Source organism: Lupinus angustifolius, chromosome LG14 (genome assembly GCF_001865875.1).
Source record: "Lupinus angustifolius cultivar Tanjil chromosome LG14, LupAngTanjil_v1.0, whole genome shotgun sequence".
NCBI lineage: Eukaryota > Viridiplantae > Streptophyta > Magnoliopsida > Fabales > Fabaceae > Lupinus > Lupinus angustifolius.
The window spans coordinates 2,480,765-2,505,488 of NC_032022.1; the positions used below are offsets into that span (position 1 = coordinate 2,480,765).

A 24,724-nucleotide genomic window follows, 5' to 3' on the forward strand; every position below is an offset into this window, starting at 1 on the left:
CCGTTGGTAGATGGGTAATAGATTGACAGTATATAAAACTCTTACATTATTATTGTGCACATTTTTTTCCCCTCCTATAAGATATGATTAGAATAAGATAATATGTTCTTACAACATATGTTACAATATTTTAGGATGGATTTGTGTCTTTACTTTCCTCACTTCTTAAAGCAGTGTAGTGGTTGTTATTGCATTCACACAATTGAATTGGATGATATATTCATTACATCAACCTTCATGAACATGCATGTGCATATACAACATGAGTGTCTGATGATATATATTTGATGATAACAAGAACTTGATTCCCTAAACTCAGCTTACAGAAATTTGTAGTTCAGTCTTTCACACATATCTTTCTTCTATCATGACTCTCAAAAAGTATGGGGACCTATTGAATTTTAAAAAATTACAAGGACTAATTTGAGTTTTCTTAAAAGGTAAAAGGTTCGACTCCTATAAGCGATATTTGTTGAAAGAGACAATTATGCACCTCGAAATGGATTAATTTCTTACCCAAAAAGATGAGAGGATACCCTTCGTAGTACCAAAAAAAGTTCAGTAGTCTCATACATGTAAATTATTTAGCCAACATTAACTAAAACACCTTACAATATTTATAAGATTAAAGAACTAAAATTCCGTAAACATGTTTAAATATGCCTAAAAAGTTGAGGGAACTATCCAATAACTCTTGAAATAATCTTTTTCAAAATATAGCTCAAATTCAAGTCAAGCCAAAGATAACTCATTCAACCAACAAGGTATTAATCTAATGATGTAAAAATCTACTAGATCTCAAGATAGACAAACGAAAAGGTTAAATGTTTGATTCTTTGTAGTAGCGACACTTTAGTTCTTATACATTATGATTAGCATAAACAATGGAGTGGAAAACAAAGCACAAAGCTAAAGAAAGAAAAATCAGGGACTGTTTGATCCAAGTGCAGGTGAAATTTGCCAATATATCAGTCCAACATCATACATAGAACACTGAACAGAACCAACCAAATATAGGGAATGAAAAAGATTAGGCCAATGCATTGTTACATCTCATAAAGGCTAACCAACACTAACTTTAAAATCAGAAACATAAAGGCACTTGGAACCTTAATCTACTATGAGTAAACCCTCAATTCGATACTCGACAGATAATATTACCAATTGCGTCCCTGAAAATTTTCTGTCACCAAATAAGTCCATGGTAGTCTTAAAATGTCACCATAGGTCCTTCCTAAAGACTTAATTAGTGACATTTAAAAATTTCCACAAAATTTATATCACTAGCGTTTTAAACTTTCATGAACTTATTTGGTGGCGAACTATTTCAAGGACCTAACTGATAAAGCCATTATCTTTGGAGGACTTGAGTGATGATTTACTCGTCCGAAACTATACCTACATATGAAAAACATGGATGTTTTCATTCCTTCTTCCTTGAATCCTTGAGTTGTCCCCTCTTCCGAATACCAAGGCAGAACCGCAGGCGCCAAGCATCGACAACGGACTCGGGCAGTGAGTATGCCAAGGCCCAGAGAAGGGTATGGGGCCAGTATGGTGTGCAACGAGGTTCATAGCCTATCCATCTCACACCTGCTTTGGCATATCCATCTGTTGATGGGACAAAGAATGATGATCTCTTTATTGATGCCATCTTTGTTGCCACGTATAACGGAACCTGCATCCACAAAATCTCCATTAGAAATGGCAAAAATCATAGCAAATTTTGCACACATAAAAGCAAACCAATCATGGCATTTGGAAGAGTTTAGAGAGAAACAATTGGGGCTTGGGAAAACAACCTAGGAAATAAGTTAGTGTAAATAGCTTTTGACCTTCTAATAAGGACGTTTTAGTTTATTTCGGTAAAAAACTTATTGAATGAATGCTTAATAAACTGTTTACATAAACAAATATTTCAGTGGACAGTTCTCCTACTGTTGGAAAAAGAAAGTTCGGATGGGCTAAGGGAAAAAAAATAGCAGAGGCATCCATGAAAGTAAAATTGTACTTTGCCTGCACCTAATAAATCACATAAGTAATCAGCTAACTATTCCACACAAAGCTTATCCCCGAAGAACCACCATTGCCATTTGCCACTCACTTCAAAACCCAAAAAAAGTACTAAAGTTGAACATGAATGACCAATATTTGAAACCCCACAAAATCAATCCCATTTCTTCATTGAGTCAACCCATTGGAGATATCCACAGAGTGAGAAAGCTTCTAAACAATACTGAATCGCTAAAATCTGACCCTCAAATGCCAGAAATTGTCAACACTTAGGTTTGATGGGGTGAACCAAAATCCCAACTTGTGTGCCTCACCAAGATCCCATCCTTGTTGTTGTCCACCACTGTTGCACATGTTGATCGAGGATCTGGTGGTGGACATGACCAATTTCTACAACTACTATAAGAGCATCGAGCCGTGGATAAAGAAGAACCAACAGAGAAAAAAGGATAAGGCTAAGCTAAATGGGATGTACGACTCATATAGTATGAGGGCAGAGATTGTACGGGATATAGCACATCATGGGATGCTAACAGGTGACGGAAAGAGTGTGGGCCAATGGTAGCCCCAGTTATCAATGCCTCGGGTAGCACATGGACATGGTTGAAGGTAAAAGCAAGAACATAATTCAATACCTGACACTGCACGTCAATCCCATACTTCTTGTATTCCACATAGAGACATCTAGAAAATTGATCGACGTACCTTAAGCAACAAACATAAAATCTCAGTTCACCGCATAAAACAACATAGCATAGCACACATATTGCATATACTCTGAATCCAAATAAAATCACAAAATAGAACAAAACTCAGCACATGTAAGTCATTTAGTGGAGCACAAACTTGGATGCGCTTAAATAAGCATCTTAATTAAGCTTTTATTACATAAGTGTTAAACCTTCCTATAAGCTCCCCTCACCTTATTTCAATAAGCTTATAAAAAGGTTGTAACTTATTTTCATAAGCTCTTCCAAACACCTATTTAACTGCTTATATGGTAAAATAAAAGCCATATAAGCTCGCTATAACTTCTCCTAAAAGACTCCTACTTGTATTTAATTATAAGCTATCTTACATATAAAATAATCTAAACATTTTTAAGGAAAGTCATAATCTATCTTCATAAGCTCTCTACAAGCTATTAGAATTACAATCTCCTCTAAATCTCAGTACATGTAAGTGGAACACAAACTTTCTACCTAATTATTTATAAAATGCTTGGTTTTTAATCACTTAAATACCAATTATAAGTGATATTGAACACAAAAAAACAAACACTTACGCTTTAGATGCAGCATAAACAGCATAAAGCGGATCAGAAGGAATAACAATAGCAGCACCAGAACCAATATTAACAATAGCACCTTTCTTCCTTTTAAGCATACCATTCAACACAAGTTGAGTAACCTTAGTAGTCCCTTCAATATTCACCTTAATCAAATTCCTCAAAATCTCATCATCCACTTCATGGAAGAATCTAGCATAAGGGTAAGAAACCCCAACATTGTTCACCAATACCCCAACATCAATCCCTTCAATCGCTTCTCTAATCTTCTCCATCCCAGAATCTAGATCACCTGAGAAATCGACAACAACCGTGACAACCTTAATTTTCCCGAACTCGGCGGCGATTGAATCAGAGACAAGCTTAAGCTTCTCCGGGCTGCGCCCGACAAGGACGAGGTTGAGTCCCTTCCGGGCGAGCTCAAAGGCGAAACCTTTGCCGATGCCGTCGGTGGGGCCGGTGATGAGGGCCCAAGATCCATACTTCATGAGGTTTTTGGAGGGTCTGAGGAAATTGACGTAGACCCATTTGAGGAAAATGAAGGAGAAACGAACGAGGGTGATGGAACCAAGAGAGAAGAGGAAGAGGACCCATAAAGGTTGGGTTTTGAGGTTGGAGAATATGCACCATTCCATTGAATGTGTGTCAAACAAGAGAAGAGAGTTTCGTCTTAGTTATAAAGAGAAGAGAAATGAAGTTTTTTTTTTTTTTTGTTTCCTACGGATCTTTGCACACCACTAGAGACAATCTTGTCCGTCGGTAACATCAGTATATTGGGCTAATTCTTCCAGTAAAAATTATTTTTTTTATTTACAAGACTCGAATCTAAGATCTTACTTAAAAATGAATCAAGTATATACCACTTGAACTGACACCTGTTGCTTAAATGAAGTAATTTATATTATGGGAAGAGTTTGGAGCATTTATCTTATCATTTTTCTAATTTTTCTTTTGACATATTTTGAATTCAAGCATGGTGGCAAGACCAACTAAGCTTGTAACTTCCATGACAGCAGGGGCTGGAGCTCTTGATTGCAGAAAAGGCTATATCTGCTAGAATCATAAGAAATGAATTAATCAAAGAAAAATGTTAAATACACATAAGTTGTATTGACACATCTTTCATACATTAAAGTGTAAGTATACAAAGAAACAAGGTAAGATAATTTGTTAGTTGTTATCTGAAATTGAAAGTTATACAAAACAAAAGTGAAATAATTTGAGGCTGCAATATTTAATCATTATCAAAATATGTTGCATCTTTGGTCCTTATCCCCCAAATATAAAATAAATTCTGATCTATGGAATCTTGATTATTCTTTGCCTTAACTCATTACAAGTTGCATTGTTAATCACATGAGGAATCAATGATTAAGATAATGAGTTATTGATCTTCTCAAAGAGGGATTAATGAAGTGAGATAGGACTAATAATATTGAGAAAATCAAAGTTTGGACAAAGTATATAATGTCTAGAAATGAAGTTTAAGTTCATTAATTAATTAATTTTTTGTGTGGGAAGGAAAAAGAATAGGCCAATCCATTGATACAAGGAGGTTTATTTTGAAATATTGCATATTTTGTAAAATATGATCATTGCAACAATAACATCATCAAATTGCAAGTTTATAGTCAAAAGCTTAATAATTTCTTAATCAAATACAACATTCCATTCAATTCAATTCATTAGATTGATCATTTCTTAAGTTCATTTTCCTACTCAACATTTTCCACTGTATCAGTTCAACATCATAGAACAGTGAACAGAAACAACCAAAAATAGGGAAGGAAAAGGAATAGGCCAATCCATTGATACAACTCATAAGGTCTAACAACAAAATCAGAAACATAAAAGCCACTTGAACCTTAATCTACCATCAGTAAACTCTTAATTCAGTCATCGAAATGGTGACGGGTCACCATTTCGATCCTTCAAAGACTTGTGTCGCGATAAAAGTCGGTAGAAGTTTTAAGAACTTAACTGGTGACACTTATTGTGCCACAACATGGTGGCATTTATTCGGGGACACGAATGTTTAAAGGGCCTAAGTGATAACATTGTCATCTTTGGAAGATTGAAGTGATGGTTTACTTAGCTGCATAAATAAGCAACATATATGCCTACACATTAGAAGCATGCATCCTTTCATTCCTTTTTCTTTGAGTCCTTGAGCTGCCCCCTCTTTCGAATACCGAGGCAAAACCGTAGGCGCCAAGCATCAACGACAGACTCTGGCAATGAGTATGCCAAGGCCCAGAGAAGGGTATGGGGCCAGTACGGTGTGCAACGAGGTTCATAGCCTATCCATCTCACACCGGCTTTGGCATATCCATCTGTTGATGGAACAAAGAATGATGATCTCTTTATTGATGCCATCTTTGTTGCTACATATAATGGAACCTGCATCCCCAAAATCTCCATTAGAAAGGCCGAAAATCATAGCAAACTTGGCACACGTAAAAGCGAATCAGTCCATGTTGTTTGAAAGGGTTTCTAGAGAACTAACTTAAGCTTGTCAACAATTGAAATTGATTAACTCGAACACATCAAGAGTAACCAATTGACTAAAACTTGAATAACAAGGGGGATCCGAAGAAGAAAAGAGTGTACTTTTACCCCAAAAAAAGAAGAACTGAGTGAGATGCGTGTAACATGATTCAAAAGTATAACAAGAGCAGAAATCAATACCTGACACTGCACGTCAATCCCACTCTTCTTGTATTCCACATAGAGAGATCTCGAAAATTGATCGATGTACCTGAAGCAACACACATAAAACCTCAGTTCACCAACTAAAACAACATAATACACATACTTTGAAGCCAAATAAAAGCACAAAATAGAACAAATCTCAATACATGTAAGTGGAACACAAACTTTATACTTGGTTAAAGAAGAACGCTAATTGTTTATATGGAACCAAAAACATAAAGTTTGTATTGGAAACTGGTGCATTCCATGCATTAAAATTTCAAAAGTTATACTCTGCAATACAAACTTACTAACTTTATTTCCTTAACCAATGCATTGGTTAGCATAATCCTTGGTTAAATTGTAGGAAAATATTGCTATTTTTTCAAATACTTCTCAAATAAACTTTTCATTGTAACTTTTTTTTATGTAACAACAACATAAAGGGGATCTTAAAGGGATGAAAGTAACAAGACCAGATCTAATTTTGAAACATAAAACACCACACATATTACACATACTATGAAGCCAAATAAAAGCTCAAAACAGAGTAAAAAGAACTTATTTTCATAAATTTCTCTTATAACCTTATTTAATAAGTTAAAAAGAACTTAAAGGAAAGTCAATAAATTTTTATAAGCTTATATTCATAAGGTGTTGTTATATAAGGCTAAGTAAAAGTTATAAGCTCTTCCAAAAGCCACCTAAATTCTAAGTGCATGCAAGTGCAACAAAAACTTAGTATTCAATTACTTACACCATGTTTGGTTTTACTCATTAAAATTATAATTATAAGTTATATATTAACCACAAAATAAGCTAATAATAATTGGAAGAAAATAAAAACAAACACTTACGCTTTAGATGCAGCATAAACAGCATAAAGCGGATCAGAAGGAATAACAATAGCAGCACCAGAACCAATATTAACAATAGCACCTTTCTTCCTTTTAAGCATACCATTCAACACAAGTTGAGTAACCTTAGTAGTCCCTTCAATATTCACCTTAATCAAATTCCTCAAAATCTCATCATCCACTTCATGGAAGAATCTAGCATAAGGGTAAGAAACCCCAACATTGTTCACCAATACCCCAACATCAATCCCTTCAATCGCTTCTCTAATCTTCTCCATCCCAGAATCTAGATCACCTGAGAAATCGACAACAACCGTGACAACCTTAATTTTCCCGAACTCGGCGGCGATTGAATCAGAGACAAGCTTAAGCTTCTCCGGGCTGCGCCCGACAAGGACGAGGTTGAGTCCCTTCCGGGCGAGCTCAAAGGCGAAACCTTTGCCGATGCCGTCGGTGGGGCCGGTGATGAGGGCCCAAGATCCATACTTCATGAGGTTTTTGGAGGGTCTGAGGAAATTGACGTAGACCCATTTGAGGAAAATGAAGGAGAAACGAACGAGGGTGATGGAACCAAGAGAGAAGAGGAAGAGGACCCATAAAGGTTGGGTTTTGAGGTTGGAGAATATGCACCATTCCATTGAATGTGTGTCAAACAAGAGAAGAGAGTTTCGTCTTAGTTATAAAGAGAAGAGAAATGAAGTTTTTTTTTTTTTTTGTTTCCTACGGATCTTTGCACACCACTAGAGACAATCTTGTCCGTCGGTAACATCAGTATATTGGGCTAATTCTTCCAGTAAAAATTATTTTTTTTATTTACAAGACTCGAATCTAAGATCTTACTTAAAAATGAATCAAGTATATACCACTTGAACTGACACCTGTTGCTTAAATGAAGTAATTTATATTATGGGAAGAGTTTGGAGCATTTATCTTATCATTTTTCTAATTTTTCTTTTGACATATTTTGAATTAATCAAAATTTATAAAATAATATTAAAATATTAATTTTTATTTTTATAATTTTTTTAAATAAATAAATTTTTTTTATTGATTTGAGACATAAATATAAACAAGACATGCGATCCTATTCAAGTTTGGCTGCATGTCTGGTTGAGCCACCAGCTACACCATTGAATATTTCATTAATTGGTTTACCAGCTTCCCCTTATGGAACCATAATCAATGTTGACCGGTCATAGTTTGATAACTAAATTGATGTTAAATGTTGGTGGAACTAGCTTTTTTAAATTTAAATTTGATAACCGATTAAATATGTGTATTCTTTATTTAGATAGTTTTTTAATATTAATTATATTATTATTTTGATGTGTAATTTGACATATAATATTGTATTTATACATATATTTTATTACTCATTTACATTAATGTATACATATGAATATATGATCAAAATTTTAAAGCATGTCCAATGATATATACATTATGACAATAATTCATTTTTATCAAATTATAGCCAAAATTCGTCCTAAGTGGGTCGCAGGTTGTGATGAGTTGACTCATAAAATATTAAAATTTATTTATTTAAAATTTACCATATTTAATTTATTTTTTAAAAATATATATAATTTGATATTAATGTATAAAAATTTTAAACACACATGTTATGGTCAATTCAACCAAACTCGTTGATATAATATCTTATGTTTGAGTTAAGACATGATGTCAAGTTCACTTATATGATTTTTAACATAATCTATTTATTAAATCTCTCGTTTATGTTAGACTCAACTTCCTAGCACAATATAATTTGTGACTTCACTTTAATATATAAATTTATTGACACTATGAAAAATTATATAATGTGTATCTATAGTAATGGTAGTATATGCTCAAGTTAATTCTATATGTTGAAGTATAATCACTATCATAATATATGATTATCATTCTTTATTTTACGTATAAAGGTCATTTATATGCTCATTATAAATACTTCATTGTGAATTAGTACAAGTTAAATTTGGTTGTCTAAAGTTCTTTATGGTAAACAATTATATTGCTTTTTTATTTTTGTAAAGGTTATTATTTTTTCAAATTGTTTTTTGTTGTAAAAGTTAAATATAATTAAATACAATATTAAAAAAAGTGGAATATATATGGTTTAATGTTTATTTGATTTGATACACTATTTTGTTTTTGTGATGAAAATAATATTTTATGAAATAGGACAAATAATATAATTTTCCACTTTATAACATTGTAATTTATAAATATTTATATTATGGATATTACTCTGTTTTTTATTCAAATTTTCTAATACAATACTTCTTATCTATTTTTATTACAAATTCATAGTACTCTTGTATTGCAAAATAATTTTCACTTAATACTTATTATCAAGTAAGAGGTTTCAAAAAGGTAAAAATAAGAATAACTGGAATGTGCTCAGATAAGCCCGACTCTAACCCAATTTAAATATAGTCATTCCGTTTACAAACATGCATGAAATCACTATGATTTGATCATATTCTGCACTGTTTTCTTTTCTTCCTTGGCCTCAAAGAATCATCACATACGTGCTGTCATCAGAATATAGAACATCCTTATTCTTTTGTAAAAGGGACAAAGCAAAACCATTTTTTCTGCACCCAAAATTAAACCATATATATATATAAATCATCAGCTTCATAATAAGCACAATAATTATATAAGATATGATTATGATATCATTATTATACTATTATTACATGTGTAAAATGTGAGTCAGAGAATATATATAAAAAAGTGCACTTTCCAATAAAAATGTAATGATATACCTTTGAGGATTGTTTCAATTTATTATTATGTTGATGAGTTTTGGTGCTGCGAGAATCATATCTTCTTTGTGAAGGAAATCTTGCAGATGTTGAAGCAAGTTTCTTTTCATCTCTGGCTTTGTTGAATATAACAGTGAATCCTTCACCTGATGCTGGATCATTTACATCCCATTCCCCAAATTTTGGTAAAGCTTTTCCTCCTTCTTCATTATACTGCATGCATGCACATATCATTCATATATATATACATAAATACTATCTTTAAAACATTGAATGTAACACAATACTATGTTGTTCTTAGAAAGTACATATGATAAAAAACATGCATGTGCATTGTTATATTATTGAGAAGATCTTACCGAAGCCATGAGATTGAATTGTTTTGTGAATTATTGGAGAATGAATAGACACAAAAAAAGAGAGAAGGGATGGAAGTGTAATTGAATTGAATTATTAGTATTAATATGTGTAAAAAGGTGGAAAGAAAGAAGTTTTTATAAAGGCTTGACATGATGAAGAAAAGAGGTTGCAACGCAAAGTAGCTGTTAAGAATGTCTTGCCAACTTCTCCATAACACGTCTCATTTGGTTTTCGGTTACTTTAGTTTTAGAGTTTAAATTAATAATGTCAATATGTCATCCACCATTGATTTGTATTACATTTATTTGATAGTCAATGATGATTAACATATGAATGGTAGATAAAGCGTTGACAATGTAAAAAACACTTATTACACATATTAAATCCTTAGTTTTATGGGATCATATGTTTCAATCAATCTCTATTTATATTAACGATAAGGTGTTAGTCAAATCGTATAAGACTCTATTACATCTTCCATTATTTTATTAGGCCTTCATTTTTTTGAACATTTATTAGGATGATCAACCACATATTTTACAGAGGATTAATTTATTACCCTATATAAGATGACGAGATACCTTTCATTATACTAAAACAATCTTTATTATTATTGCTTGTAGAATTGTGAATACAATAACTCCTTCCTTAAGAGAAAATCCTCCAATTTATTAATTGAGGAGTACTTTGATTGTCATTTAATTTGAAGAAACTTAGTATATCAAATATATGGAACTTCATGATCAAATTATTCAAACCTAAACTCCTAACCCATTCTAAGGGTCCCATATGAGTTGATAAAAGTTCAATGCTTATCTTATTTTCCCTCTTGTTTTGATAAGTAAACCTTCATTCAAATAACATAACAAAGCTTTGGAGAGGAAAACAACAGCAAAAGAGAAACAAGTTACAATTATTTTCAATTTGGTCATATACTCTAACTCCAACAAACTGTTTTATACAGCAATAATTGATGAGTATCAAGCTGAAAATAATTGTATGTATAGGTAGTGAATTGAACTTTTTTATGTGTATGAACCAAGTTGAAAATGAGTATCATATATATAGGATCAAAAGTATACTTTAATAATCATTAACTGATATCATTGTAGATTGAAAGTCACACTTTGCAATTATGTTCAGTGATGTCTGTGGATGGAGAAACAAGTAGAGTGATGAAAGGTGTTCAACATGGAGCATGTGATTATCTCCTTAAGCCTATAAGGATGAAGGAACTTAGAAATATATGGCAGCATGTTTTTCTAAAAAGGATACATGAGGCTAGGGAATTTGAAAGTCTTGAGAGTTTTGAGAGCATTCAGTTAATGAGAAGTGGATTAATACAAGTTCCAGAGCTTGTTACAGAAGTTCCAACACACTTATATGATCCATCAGATTACTTTGTAATAGATCAAGGTCTCTTCATAGCATGATTTGCCCTCTCCTTTCTTGCATAAAGGGCAACCTATTACCTTAAATAAGTCGATAATAGGCCGTCTTACCTTACTCTTGCAAGAGACTATTTCCGTGATTCAAACGTGTAACTACATAAACCTCATCCATGGAAGGTCAATTTAATGCTTCTTGTAGCTGACTACATATATATTAATGAAGAATTTCAACTTTATAAAGGTTGGGGTATTCTTTTTTTCCAATCATAAGGATTTGACACATATCATTGCTGCATGTATAAAAGTGGGTGATGTGTGATACAAACATCATGCTTAATTAATAAGTTTCTTTCCTTCTTATTTCATTCTAGTCCCTTACCATCTTTACAAAATATACATGCACATTAACTTTGGGTTAACCAAAGTATAAAGGACTGAATCTGAATATTAGTACATCTTAATCATATAGTAGTATCAGGTGGAAGTTAAGATAATGAAAGTTCCATTAGTGAAAAACATTTGATTGCACATTTTCATACAGATATTCTAATAATAGATTTAAATCACTAATCACCACATGATAAACACCAATTATCCACATCATGCATTCTTCAGACACATACTCAAAGAAAAATATTCATAATCTCAAGCTTAATATTTGACAGGTTTGTAACAAAGTGGTGAATCACAAAAGTAATGCACAACTAAACCTTATACACAAGTTCCTATTTACCATTATGCCTTTACCCTTATGTATCCTAGTTTAGTTACAACCTTGGTTCTAACTCCTGAAATGATCCAGGGTCAAAACCCTTTGATACCTATATATGACTACAAAAAAATAAAGGATAACAAAAATTTACTAAATGTGAAAACACATCATTCTATAAGCAAAGGTCTTATCTTTCGGTCCACCCTCTTTGACAATGCGTTCTTCAAACACAGTTTCGGGTACTTCTGCTTTCATGTTCTTCAATGCTGAATATTCGGAGAAGCATTTTCTCGTGTCATATTCGATAAAGAAGTTGCCGATTGCCTTGTTGCTCTTTTATTTTTCTCTGCAACATGTTTAGTGCTATTGGTGTGGATTGGAGGCTTGCATGAATTTCCTAAGTTTTTGTCCTGAATGGAAAAACAAAAGGGAATTTATAGATTTATGCTTGCTGTTATATAGGTGTTATTTTCAACATCATAATTCATAAGTACCATGCAAATATACCTTTCTAATCTGTTTATTTGGGCATTGTGATCCACCATACGCATCCTCGCGTAGTTTGGATTTACCGCCACTGATTTGCTGTTGCTTCTTGTGATCATGATCTGTTTTCACCTGCAATATGATCAAATTAAAGATGTTAATTTTCATTCACTAAGCATATTAAATTAAGCACCTTACAACAAGAACAGTCAAAGCCTTTCACCATTAGCACAATGTTTAAGAAACATACAAACATATATCACTACTTCTATATTTCATACAGATCCAAACAATGAAGAAAAAAAAGTAAAAGTATAAAAGTAGTCACCTTGGGGATCCTTTGCAGTTTCTCTTCTTCGTTGGATTTAGTTTCATCCGCCCTCTGCGAGAACTGAAAAATAGAAATGGAAAAGCTAGTTAGACCTTTTATAGTGCTGCCATAAATTACATGCCCACTTTAAGGGACAAGCATAAGAACTTGCCTCTTTGCGTTTTAATGCTCTTTCTTCACTTCTGAATCTAAAAGGTGACGATGTGGTAAGGGGTCGTAGATTGCTCTTGATGGTGCTTGAAGATTTCGAGAACCTGTTCCAAATTTATTAAAAAAACACATAATAAGACCTCCACATTGCCTTTGGCGTAAAGGTAAAGTTGTTGCTTAGTGATCATGAGGTCACGAGTTCAAAATCCTAGAAACAACATCTCTGTTTGTGGAGATAAGGCTGCATACATCTACCCTCCCCAGACCCCACTAAGGGTGAGCCTCATGCATTGGGGCGCCTTTTTTGTAAAACATATGCATACAATAAGGCTAGTGAAGCATGCTTATGTTGAAAAGTGCACATTAAATAATATTAGCAACTTGTAAAATGTTCTTACTCGGCGGAAATGGAGGAAAACTTGGCATTTGAAGCAACACCTCCAGACACAGACTTATTAAGTAGTCTTTCACTCCTGACATAGACAACTCTTATAATGTTAGTGAAATTTTCTAATCATGCATGCAGCAGCCATACTCATTAGAAAGATTTTCGACGACAGAACTGTAAAAAAAGTTCAGAAGACAAAAATACCTTCTACACTGAGAAGGGGGATTTGCTGAAGCTTGGTTCAAGAAGCCATGAGATGCCTAAAGAAAAATAATGGGGCAAAAATTCTTTAGCAATCAAACACGCTTTTATAGCAAGAGTGACATTTCGACAAATTTGTATCTTCATTCACAGAAAAGCCACTGATATAAAAGCAGGCACAAACAAAAGGATGACAAGTTATTACCTTAGGAAGTGATGCCATTGGATGATGATTGGAAACACTTAGCATACTAGAATCAAGCTTCTTACTTCTGTTTTGTTCGAACACCGGAGATTTCAGTGTTTTGCTTGTAAAGCCAGCACTAGAAGAGAGATTGATTGACATGTGGAGTGACCTTGAAGTTGGTCTCTTCTCAACAGATTCTCCCTCAACTTTCATAATTTTCGAAGCACGGTTTATTCCATTTCTGGGTTTATCAGCTGCAGTAGCTGTTTTGCTTGTTTTGCCAGCACCAGATGGAAGATTGGCCGGCATGTTGAGTGATAGTGCAGTTAGTCCTTTCATCTCAATTGAGCCTCCAACAGACTTCTTACTTATCAGAACACGGCTTACGCTGTTTCTCGATTGTTCAACTGCAGCAACTGTTTTGTTTCTTTTAGCAGTACCAGAGGGAATACTGATTGACATGTGGAGTGATTGTGTAGCTAGTCCCTTCTTCTCAAACGGGTTTCTATTAGACTTCTTACTTTTCAGAACACCGTTTATGTCATTTCTGGATTGTTCAGCTGCAGAAGCTGTTTTGTTTCTTTTACTGGTGCCGGAGGGAAGATTGATTGACATGTGGGGTGACCGCGCAGTTAGTCCCGTCTTCTCGAATGAGCTTATATCAGACTTCTTAACTATCGTACCACTTTTTAGACGTGGTAATGCTGCAATGTCCTTCCTTTTATGAAGTGAATGAGAAGGATTGGCCATTGCAGTTTTAGTTGACAGCTTTGTAGAAGAATTAACTTCTGTTCCCTTGACCGGCAAAGCGAAAATTTCGTGACTATCAGGACCCTGCAGGATAAATGGTCATAGTGGCCACAGTTACGAATTACTCATCGGAAGAAATAAAAGGAAATCAGACATAAACAAAAAGAGAGAGCAGGAATTTACAGGATCAGGTATCCTCTCTTCTACGGGGACGACGGCGATCTCCTTATTAGGATTGTCATCAAGGACCTGGTTTTCCACATTCAGACTTGTATCAACACAAGTTTGTGCCATATCCTCTGCTACCCCTTCCACATCGGAAATGTCTAAATCAGTTTGTCCGACATCAAGTTTACATTGGTTTGTATCAACAACAACTTGGAAGCTAACAGCATCTTTAGCTGAATGTTCCATAATGTTATCGGCTTTTGACTTCTTCTCAACGGATCTGCCATCGTTATTTCCTTCCCAAGTTTCCGAATCAGAAGTGCCATTTGCATGAGCATTTGCTTCTTGTGTCAATATAGCTGTTTTCTCTTGAGCCTTTCTCTTGTAATGAGCCTCAAAGTAGGCCCTTTTTGCAGCAACAGAACCAGGTTTGGAATATTTTTCGGCTTCCTCTACATAGCGTTTCTGAGTGAATGTTGACCATCTCTCCCAATCCAAGCTTTCTGACATAAACCTTCCAAAAGAGATAGATTCGCCGAGCATAGGCATGGGATTCACCTGGAATTAAATAAAAAATTAAAAACATATAAATGACTAATGAAGATATAAGCTATCAAAAACTGAACTCAGGAAAATAAAATTCAATATTTTCATATAGAAACATCCAACAGCAATAGTAACAATCCTAAATAGAACAACAGAAATTTATCATCCTACTCCAATTTGAACTCTTAGAGGGTGCTTAACAACGAATCTATACCTCAATATACATGATTAATGAATGATTTAGCAGTGACATAGAAACCCATGCATTAGGTTCCTTATCCTTGAGAAGAACAAGGTGAAGAATCTAGAAACGTGATATAATGAATGTGGGGTGAAATGAAACACCAAATTGTATCAAATTCACTAGACATATATATAGGAATTATTAATAATATTATAACAAGAAATAACGCTATAACTGAAATGAATCTAAACAAATGCAGTTACAGATGACACTTATCCAACAACCTCTTGATTTAAAAACCAAACATAGATAACAAAAACATAAAAACATAAAAACACATTTAGTTAGTAACCAAAACAAACATACCCATAAAAAACAATTAAATGGGTTTTTAAGGAAGAGAAGAAAATGTGTTAAAGTAGAGATTTTTACCTGTTGTTGGGTTAGTGAAGAAGGAGAAGACATTATAGGAGAATCCCTATTTTCTTTGAATTCAGACAGAAGAAGAAGAGAGTGGAGTAGAGTGAGACACAAAACCAAAGTATGTTGCAGTATAAGTGACTGAAGTGAATCTCACCCTAGATACTCCAAATACCTATTATATACTCGAGTTTTCGATGACTAAATATGAATGATGTAATAATATTGTATGAATTAATAAATACATTTTTTCTCTAACCTTTCTCTAATTAATTCGTTGAGTGAGCATTTATATACTAAATTTATTTTTCATCTTAGTTATCTTAGTTATCGTTATCAATTCTAGGTTACTAATTAATTCAAACCATTGATTTCCTTAGAATTATTGGTTAAAATACAGAGAAAATTTAAAAAACTAGGTAAATCTTCCTCTGATTATTTTATGGAGTGGATCCCACTATGCATTTGCACCACAATATTCAAATATTATTATTATTAGTCAACCTTTTTACTCCAACGTCTAGTTTCTTAATTTTATATTATTTCTTTTTCCTTTCATTTTGACCGTTATTTATTGATTCTCCTTTTTTGCAGTTTCATTAACCTTTTTTTGTGATTATTATTTAGATCACTACTTACAATGCCTAATATTGGATAAACAAACAAATAAGTTAATTGATGACAACAAAGATTTATTAAGAAATGTTACTATGGTTTGAATTTGGACAAAGATAATATAATATAAAATTAGAAATGTGGGAAATAGATACAAAATATAGATATGAATAATAATGTCCAACGGTCATATCCCTCCATGTAAGGTACCATACATCATGAAGGTTATATTAACTTTTGGTAAATGAATTAATTAAATGTTCTTTTATATTCTCACCACATTTTCCACCTTTATCTCTTAATTATTACTTACTCATTTCACCCTTTTATTTATAATAACAATATATAAATATTAAACTATTTGGTTTCACTAATCATTAGAATATTAGTTAAAGCAATTTTTGGGAAGAGTTTATTTATGGAGAAAGAAATCATATAATTATTATAATTACTTAATGTCCTGTTGTACGTTAAACTTTGACTTTAAAATTTATTTATTATCATTATAAATTTTTTATATAAATAATATATTATTCATCATTTATTTGTATTACTTTTTTTATGAGTTGACGATTAAGATATGATTTTTAAACTTTTTTTTGTTATTAGTTGTATTATGTAATGTGTTCTAACAAAGCGCCAACTTGATCTCAAATTAAGACAATAAAATATTTTATATTATTTAAGCAATAAAATTGAAACAAACACACACCACAACTAAAGCCATAGAAACCACAATATATCCAACTAGATTCAAATGTTTTCCTCATAAATTGCACTTTATGATTAATATAATACTATTTTATCTAATATAAATTTTTTTATTTGAATTTATCTAAATTTTATATTTATCTTTTAATTATTATTTAGATCTTTATTATCTTATTATTTGTAATGGATTTTTGCCTATATAATAAATTACTTTGATTAACTCAAACGTGAGTTTGATAAACTTTTATTATCTTAAACTTCTAAAATAATGTTATCTTCAAAAAAATCATTGTTTGAAGATGTCATACAATATAATTAATATCCCACACACAAACCAGTGCATAGTATATCATACTGTACAATACAAAAACTTATTATTAATTACACATGCAAACTTCTTGCCTTAAACATATTGAGTGTTGTTATTTTTCTATAGGTAATAAAGAGTAAATATAGATAGGTGTTAGGATATTTTATCATTTTATTTTAAGTGAGAATAATTATGTGATGTGCTCTATTTAAGTAAGAGTTTTTTCTTTTCTGGATAAGTTTTTTTTTATATAAAAAATGTTATGTTTATAATGAAATTAAACCTTTTAAATAATATGTTTTCTCTTTGCACTTTTATCCGATACATAACTAATAGTTAATATAGCAATGAGGATATGATATGTGATGTTTGGATTATTTAAGAGTTTGGTACCACATGTTAGCTCATTTAAAAGTTTATTACGGTATAATCAAGAGCTGATCTTTCTTAGCAAAGGTAGGGGTAGTGTAGCTACCCCGCTTTCACGGATGTGATGAGAAATATACAATTAAATACAATGGAATCGCCATCGATATTTTTTAGAGAGAAAACGTGAAAAACAAAATTTTAAAAATATGGTTGATTTGCTCAAAAATAGAAATTGAGTTCGGAAGTTGGTTACAGATGAGGATTGTATTAGGCACCTCATACCGTCCATTATAAAAACGGTACCTAGATTAATTATATGAATATTTATTCAAAACATTAATTTTACCATCACATTTATTAAACAAAATAAAGAAAGACAAAAACATTTTTTATTTTTTATTTTTTTGTGCCAGATAGGGAAATAACTGCTCCTACATGTCTCTAGTTGCAATAGAGAAATCAAGGCCACGGGTGCACGGAACCAGCAAAGAAGAAGGCCCAAGGGGGGCAGGACAGCCACTCAAAAGGGGCTGGAACCAGCCCACGCGGCCAAGGTGCCGCTTCAGTGTTGCAGCGATGTGGCTGCCGCCACCACTGCTGCCGCCAACACACCAATAAATTGCATGGGATAGCTCATGGTTATTAGATTTTGCTCATTCACCTTACCTACCTACGGCATAATAAACAACTCAGTGCTCCATATACCACTCACACCGGGTTCACATTAAACAAAATCTTGATATGGAAATATTTATAGGAATTCGTTAAAATGAAAAGTGCCCAAAGTGCAAAAGTGGCAACTCTAGGTACCATTTACAAAAATACAAGTTTTATGCTAGCTAAGCTTTTGATGTTGTTGTTTTTTTGCATATGTGATATGTGCTAATATAATCATAGCAAGTGAAAAAGAAAAGATTCTAGAAATTGCCCCTCTTGGCCAACCAATCGCATGCAACAAAAATTAATATAAAACTCTTCTGAAAAAAGAAAAAAAGAAGATGAAGTTATTGTAGCATAGTACATATTACACTCCTATCTAACCTGCAGAGTTGTAAATGGGTGATGCTTTACTGATAAACATTGCTTCACTACTTGCGGCTCTCTTTACGGCGAGCTCCTCTAAGCGTCTCCAAGTGGCTTCACGATCTCCTTTGATTTCATCTTTCTTTGATTCATTTTCCTCAAACTTCTGCAAACATTCTTTGGATATATCAGGATCGAGATCGTTGAAAATCTTGCGCACATTCAAAGTCAAACTATGGACAGCCTGGTTCCAATGACTTCTAGTGTTTCTCTCCAATGCTGGAAAGATAATGGGTAGTATCACTTTGCAATTTTGTTTGATTAAGTTCACAATGTGGTCATTGTTCCACAGGAACAAAGCTCTTTCCGCCACCTGAGTATAGAGACACAACATTCATGTTTGTGGGCAGTAATAAGAAAATACTAGATTCCAACCGAAGCTTCATTCGGGCTAGGACAAAACTTGACAAATTAAATTAGAACAAATCATTGTTGAGATTTTTTAGCCCAATTTAATTACTGTCACAAAACACTGAAGATAAAACAACATGCATATCATTATTTGTAAGCTTTCATAGTGGAGACATCATAAAATGCACTGTCAACGAACTCTTCAAAGAACAATAAATTGAAATAAGAACAACAATATCATAGAGATGACTTAATGGCAAGAGACAAACTACAAGCAACTCAAAAGTGGGTCTACCATTCAAAAGCACAATTCTAAGAATTATTTCATATAGGACACAACATGACTATACAAGATATAAAATTAATATGAAGTTAACATAAAAGCACAATTCTAAAATTAAAAGAGAGAAATGATGTTTTCAAAGATAGTATAAATTAATGTAAACATAATAAAATGTAAACATTTATCCCTTTCCCATGACTATAAGCAATGGAAGTAAACTTGGATTCTATTTCTATGAAAAAGTTGAAGATCCAGATAAAGAATGAAACAGAAGCTCAACATATTCAGTATGTTGTTGGCTGACAACTATGATCACAATGTTATGTAGAACTAGATTCAACATTATAAGATTTATCCGATCAGAATTATTTCATATAGTTGATAGTCCACTGCAATGTACCTTTGAGAGTGGAGTATTGCAAAGTGTACTTTCAAGCCTTACATCACAATTACTGATAGAATATATTCACATCATATTGTCTTTTAAATTTTAGGTAGCCACAAATTGCAAATCAGTAAACCAAGATTATGGCATCTCTAAGTCTCTTAAATAAAAACATCAACTTTCAAAATCAAACCATGAAATAGTAGATGATTTGGATGTAAAGATTGTTTTTCCTTACTTTTGGTTTATAAGTTTTTTTATAAACGAAGTTTGTTGCGTAACAAGCTTAGTTTATAAAAAAGTCTGTAACCAAGCAAAAGAAGTAAAAAGCAACATGCTCAGGTTTGATGGGTTGGTTTATTTTTTCAGTTTATAATCTCACATATTATAATCTCATAGTTTATAATCATAATCTATAAACACAATCTATACCAAACACATTAGTCCAACAAACTATTTATAGTTATACATAGATCTCAGAATATAAGAAAAAGTGATTAAACAGAATCTCTGAATGTTCTAGAGTGATTTTTCCACTCTGTTGGATGGTCTATTACTCTATTTATTTACATCAGAATTACAAAGAAATATATGTTGGATGCAATTTACAAGAGTATTTAAACTAACATTACTCCCTATGATGCATTACATTTGTTCTACTCTTTGTACAATGAACCTATATTACTAGGAAACTGGAGACATTAATTCTTATTCTTATTCCAACACTCCTCCCAAGCGGGAAGATTTAGGAGTTGATGTGAGTAGTAGCGTGTTGTGTCTCTCGAATATCCTAAGCGGGGAGAGGGCAAGCTCTCGAACTCCTGGGAGTTGTGTGTAATACTCATTGTTCAGTCAATAAAATCTGACTGCAATTATGATCCAGCACCTATCAGAGGGCTTAAACACACAAACGTATTCATGATACTATGATTATAGACTAGTTACTACTAAAGCCCAAGTTGCTGGAGAACAGAGATTTGAATGATTTCCATGTTTTGAGAGGACACTTCAGCATATGGCTTTAGGAAACAAAAGGATTAAAGTTTCTTGATCTTTACCATTTTTGTTATTATTGTTCGAATAACTACGTCTCATTCCGACCAAAAAGTTAGCTCATGACGGAGATTTGCCCAAGTCATTGTAAATGATTAAATTTCAATATTCATATACTCAACCGATGTGGGAAATACACTTAACACACCCGATAACCATACATCTGGAGCGTAAAGTTTACAGGAATAGACATCTGCAGGTGATCAAACATCATGATAGGCTTTGATACCATGATAGAATAACTAGGCCTAACTCCATCCTAAAAGCTAGCTTATAGGGGAGTGTTACCTAGATCATTGTAAATACTTCATTAACTCATCTATTCAACCGATGTGGGACTTGCACTAAACAAACAGTTATGTTCAAAACAAAAGATGCATTAAGCAATTAGATGATGCAAAAAAGGTTTTTATGTTTCTTGGTAGCTAAATAGCTTCTCAACTAGCGGAAATGAATTATTAAGGTATAATATTTAGAATCAATGAGGTTGCAACCAAGAACCAATTTGAAAGTCAGGTGCAATTTCCACATGAGATCAAGAAGAGGGCAAACACAAAAAAGAGAGAAAAAGGAAAGCACTGAAAATTTCATACCTGAAAATGAGGGCTATTCAAACAATGAGCAATTCTGCGAAATAATGGTATCATACAACGCTGGAATTCTGGTGGTTGAGTTGCTTCCAAGACTTCCTCCAACTCACTCAAGAACATGACCTCCTTTGAACTATTTGTTATCGGCCAGTACTTCAATAATCCCCTAATAATAGTATCAGCAAGCTTGCAGTCTTTTTCCACAAACTGAGTAATGCAATAAGATAACTGTTGATGATACATTGCCAAGCACTTTGGTTTGTGAAGGGGAATTAGCACACGAACAAGAAACAGTTTATGCTCTTCTTTCAAAGGCAGTGCAAAACCATTAATGATGCTCCCCAGAATTTCAAGGAATTCAGCAATACCATTACACTTCTCAGACTCAAAAATAAAATTAAAAAAGAGGTTATTGATTGCTTTCCTGATAAAAGGGCGATGGGCCATAAACTTCCCATAGATTCGGTGCAGAGTCATTTTCAAGTACTCCCTTTCTCTAGGATCTTCAGAATCAAACAAATCAAGAAGCCTCAAAACAAAGGATTGATCAATAAACCTCTTAGCCAACTTCGCATCCAGCTCAGGCGAAGCCACAAATCGCAGAAAAAGCTCATACACAATGTGCAAATGAGGCCACGCAGGATCCATTGAAGGCTCCTCCTCCTCCAACTCAACACCATCAACAGGCTTGTTCTCACGTGGCTGAGGACTAAGCGTCCTGAATATATTCGCAGACACCGTTTTCACGACTTGTTGTATCACACTCTCCGAGAATTTCACATTAGCCGAAGTCACGTAATCCACCAGCTCCACCAAAGTTTGCCTCTTAATCTCCTTCTCCTTGATGTTTTTCGTCACATCAGCGAAGTCAAACACAACACTACACATCTTCAGCTTGTTGATAAACAGAGGCTGCTTCTCGGAATTCGGAACATCCCTGAATGCAGGCAATGCTTCATAAGAAGTGAAATTCAAACTCCTATTGGGGTTTTGATTTTCATTCACACCAATAGGTAATTGAGCTCTATTGTTGTTAATATTACCATGATGGGGTTGCGAAACCGAAGCAGAACCCACAGATTTTGTAGAAAGATCATTGCTTTTAACACCACCACGGTTTTTTCCACTACTAGCACCATGATGTTCAGAAGAACCACCTTTGGATGATGATGATGATGATGATGATGAAGACTTTCTAGGAAGTTTACTAAATATTTGTTTGAACATAATTCATGAAACAGAACAACACTAAAACAAAGTAGTATTAAATATAACGAAACAACCTTAAAGTTTGTTTTTTTTTTGTGTAGGAAAAAACAGAAACTAAGAAAAACTATTAAACCGGGTTCAGTAACATTAACATGTTGAAGACTTATCTGGGTAGCATCATGAAACCCGTTTCTCTTAATTGGATCAGACCCGACCCGGATCGGTTCGATTCGATGATCGAGAAGATGAAGAATCTGTTAATGACGAAAAGAGGGTTAGAAGAAAAATAATTTGAATTTTTTTGGATCACAAATACTGAATGATGGTCAAACCAGAAATGAAAGGCTTAGAAATTGAGAAATTGAATTTCAGAAAGTCTCAATTTTTTTCTTCGAAACGCGAAAGGAAACGACGAAGAAGAATGTTCTGCATATTCTTCTTCACCCCTTTTAATTTTATTTCCATTTATTTATATTTTGAGTGCATCATGTTTATTTGTTTCACCATTTCTTCTTAAAAAACACATATGATGTAGAATGTGTAAATTATACCTTATCAATATACGGTTTATTTTGTAAATAATTAATATATTATCTAACATCATAATTAATACCTAATCCATAAATAATAGATAATAAGATAAAAAATAAAGAATGGTTAGATCGTGAATTGCAAGAGTTAATTTTCTCTCTGAAAAATATAGGCAAGGCCAAATTTTTTCATACATTTGATTTGACAGATTAGTCAAACATTTTTTTGCACCAGATATTTCCTAAGCTTACCACCGAAGCATTTTTGGGACAGAGATTATTTAAGTTAATTGTTTTTTTTTGCAATAATTGTTTTCTTATATATATATATATATTAATTTATAAAGTCTAGCTAAATGATATAATTTTCATTTGTTGATTTTACTCTTATAATTAAGTATTATTAATCACATTTTCACGCACACCAAGTGAAAAAATATTAGAATTAAAATGTATATTAATAACAGTTTCTGGGAGAAGTTAGAGAAGATTATTATATAATAAAAATGGAATCTTTCATCTTAATCTTATCTTGAAGTTGCAATGGACATTAAGAATTTTTTAGTTAGATAAAACCTTTTCAGAGTAATCTGGTCTCAGTTTTTGTTTTGTTTAATATCACAATTTACTTTCACGGTGATTAATCAAGTTTAGGTAGAGTTAATATTAAAATATGACAAAATTGAATTGGAATAATGAGAGGAGAAGGGGAAAAAGCACATGTGATGCAAGCATATAGTGAGTATAGATTAATCAAAATATTGTTTGATAAAAATTAAAATATTGATTAGGTTTAATAAACAAAGCAAACACGGTATTGTTATCTTCGTGGTTGTTGTTTGTTGACTTGGAAATTGTTTTAATATTCATTAATTTTAAAGTAAATTAAAGTAATCAAATCATCACCAAGTCATAATTACATGTTCACTTTCAACATGTCAAATAATTCAATCAAACTTGTACCAAATAATAGTTCAATCAAATTGCCCAAACTAGGTCGTAAACCTAGGCTGATACGAATAAATTTCAGGGCACAACGGTATTTGACAATAAACAAACATAAGTGGTTCGCATGTAGCAAAGGATAAAGTCTAACTTTGAATTATATAGTATTTATAAATATATTTTCATATAATTCTTAAATTTTACCAAAAGTTAATATCTATACACGTCAATAGATAAATGATTACATTATGTGGTCTCAATAATGATTACAGCTGAATGATAAATGATGTAATGACATTGTATAAAACTCATACATATGATACATTTATTCAATTTATACTTTATCTCAATTTCAGTTATGTAAATTGTACATCACATATTAAATACAGCTAA

General features: G+C 32.8%; 5 protein-coding genes across 8 annotated transcripts; all 5 read right to left on the minus strand.

The window, feature by feature from the left end:
• On the minus strand, window positions 986-3,992 carry LOC109326504 (very-long-chain 3-oxoacyl-CoA reductase 1-like). Of its 2 annotated transcripts, XM_019559202.1 has the most exons (5): window positions 3,299-3,992; window positions 2,649-2,718; window positions 1,386-1,678; window positions 1,285-1,344; window positions 986-1,209 (listed from the first exon to the last, which is right to left on the minus strand). In XM_019559202.1, exons 1-3 carry the CDS (start codon window positions 3,934-3,936, stop codon window positions 1,424-1,426), a joined length of 963 nt encoding a protein of 320 aa, XP_019414747.1. In that variant the 5' UTR covers window positions 3,937-3,992; the 3' UTR covers window positions 986-1,209; window positions 1,285-1,344; window positions 1,386-1,423. The 2 variants fall into 2 exon arrangements, with proteins under 2 accessions (XP_019414747.1, XP_019414746.1); XM_019559201.1 differs by having other exon boundaries at window positions 1,285-1,678.
• LOC109326503 (very-long-chain 3-oxoacyl-CoA reductase 1-like) lies at window positions 5,084-7,543 on the minus strand. Its single transcript, XM_019559200.1, has 3 exons — window positions 6,850-7,543; window positions 5,990-6,059; window positions 5,084-5,701 (listed from the first exon to the last, which is right to left on the minus strand). Exons 1-3 carry the CDS (start codon window positions 7,485-7,487, stop codon window positions 5,447-5,449), a joined length of 963 nt encoding a protein of 320 aa, XP_019414745.1. The 5' UTR covers window positions 7,488-7,543; the 3' UTR covers window positions 5,084-5,446.
• On the minus strand, window positions 9,315-10,065 carry LOC109326533 (RPM1-interacting protein 4-like). The gene is made up of 3 exons (XM_019559226.1): window positions 9,983-10,065; window positions 9,624-9,836; window positions 9,315-9,449 (listed from the first exon to the last, which is right to left on the minus strand). The coding sequence occupies exons 1-3, from the start codon at window positions 9,989-9,991 to the stop codon at window positions 9,411-9,413; spliced, it is 261 nt and encodes an 86-aa protein (XP_019414771.1). The 5' UTR covers window positions 9,992-10,065; the 3' UTR covers window positions 9,315-9,410.
• Window positions 11,997-16,014, minus strand: LOC109326799. The gene is made up of 9 exons (XM_019559606.1): window positions 15,910-16,014; window positions 14,763-15,305; window positions 13,848-14,663; window positions 13,646-13,701; window positions 13,452-13,526; window positions 13,055-13,157; window positions 12,901-12,963; window positions 12,594-12,704; window positions 11,997-12,496 (listed from the first exon to the last, which is right to left on the minus strand). The coding sequence occupies exons 1-9, from the start codon at window positions 15,940-15,942 to the stop codon at window positions 12,347-12,349; spliced, it is 1,950 nt and encodes a 649-aa protein (XP_019415151.1). The 5' UTR covers window positions 15,943-16,014; the 3' UTR covers window positions 11,997-12,346.
• LOC109326800 (serine/threonine protein phosphatase 2A 57 kDa regulatory subunit B' theta isoform-like) lies at window positions 18,642-23,291 on the minus strand. Of its 3 annotated transcripts, XM_019559608.1 has the most exons (3): window positions 23,189-23,289; window positions 21,651-23,110; window positions 18,642-19,298 (listed from the first exon to the last, which is right to left on the minus strand). In XM_019559608.1, the coding sequence occupies exons 2-3, from the start codon at window positions 22,872-22,874 to the stop codon at window positions 18,939-18,941; spliced, it is 1,584 nt and encodes a 527-aa protein (XP_019415153.1). In that variant the 5' UTR covers window positions 22,875-23,110; window positions 23,189-23,289; the 3' UTR covers window positions 18,642-18,938. The 3 variants fall into 3 exon arrangements, with proteins under 3 accessions (XP_019415153.1, XP_019415152.1, XP_019415154.1); XM_019559607.1 differs by having other exon boundaries at window positions 21,651-23,291; XM_019559609.1 differs by lacking the exon at window positions 18,642-19,298 and adding an exon at window positions 20,374-20,825 and having other exon boundaries at window positions 21,651-23,291.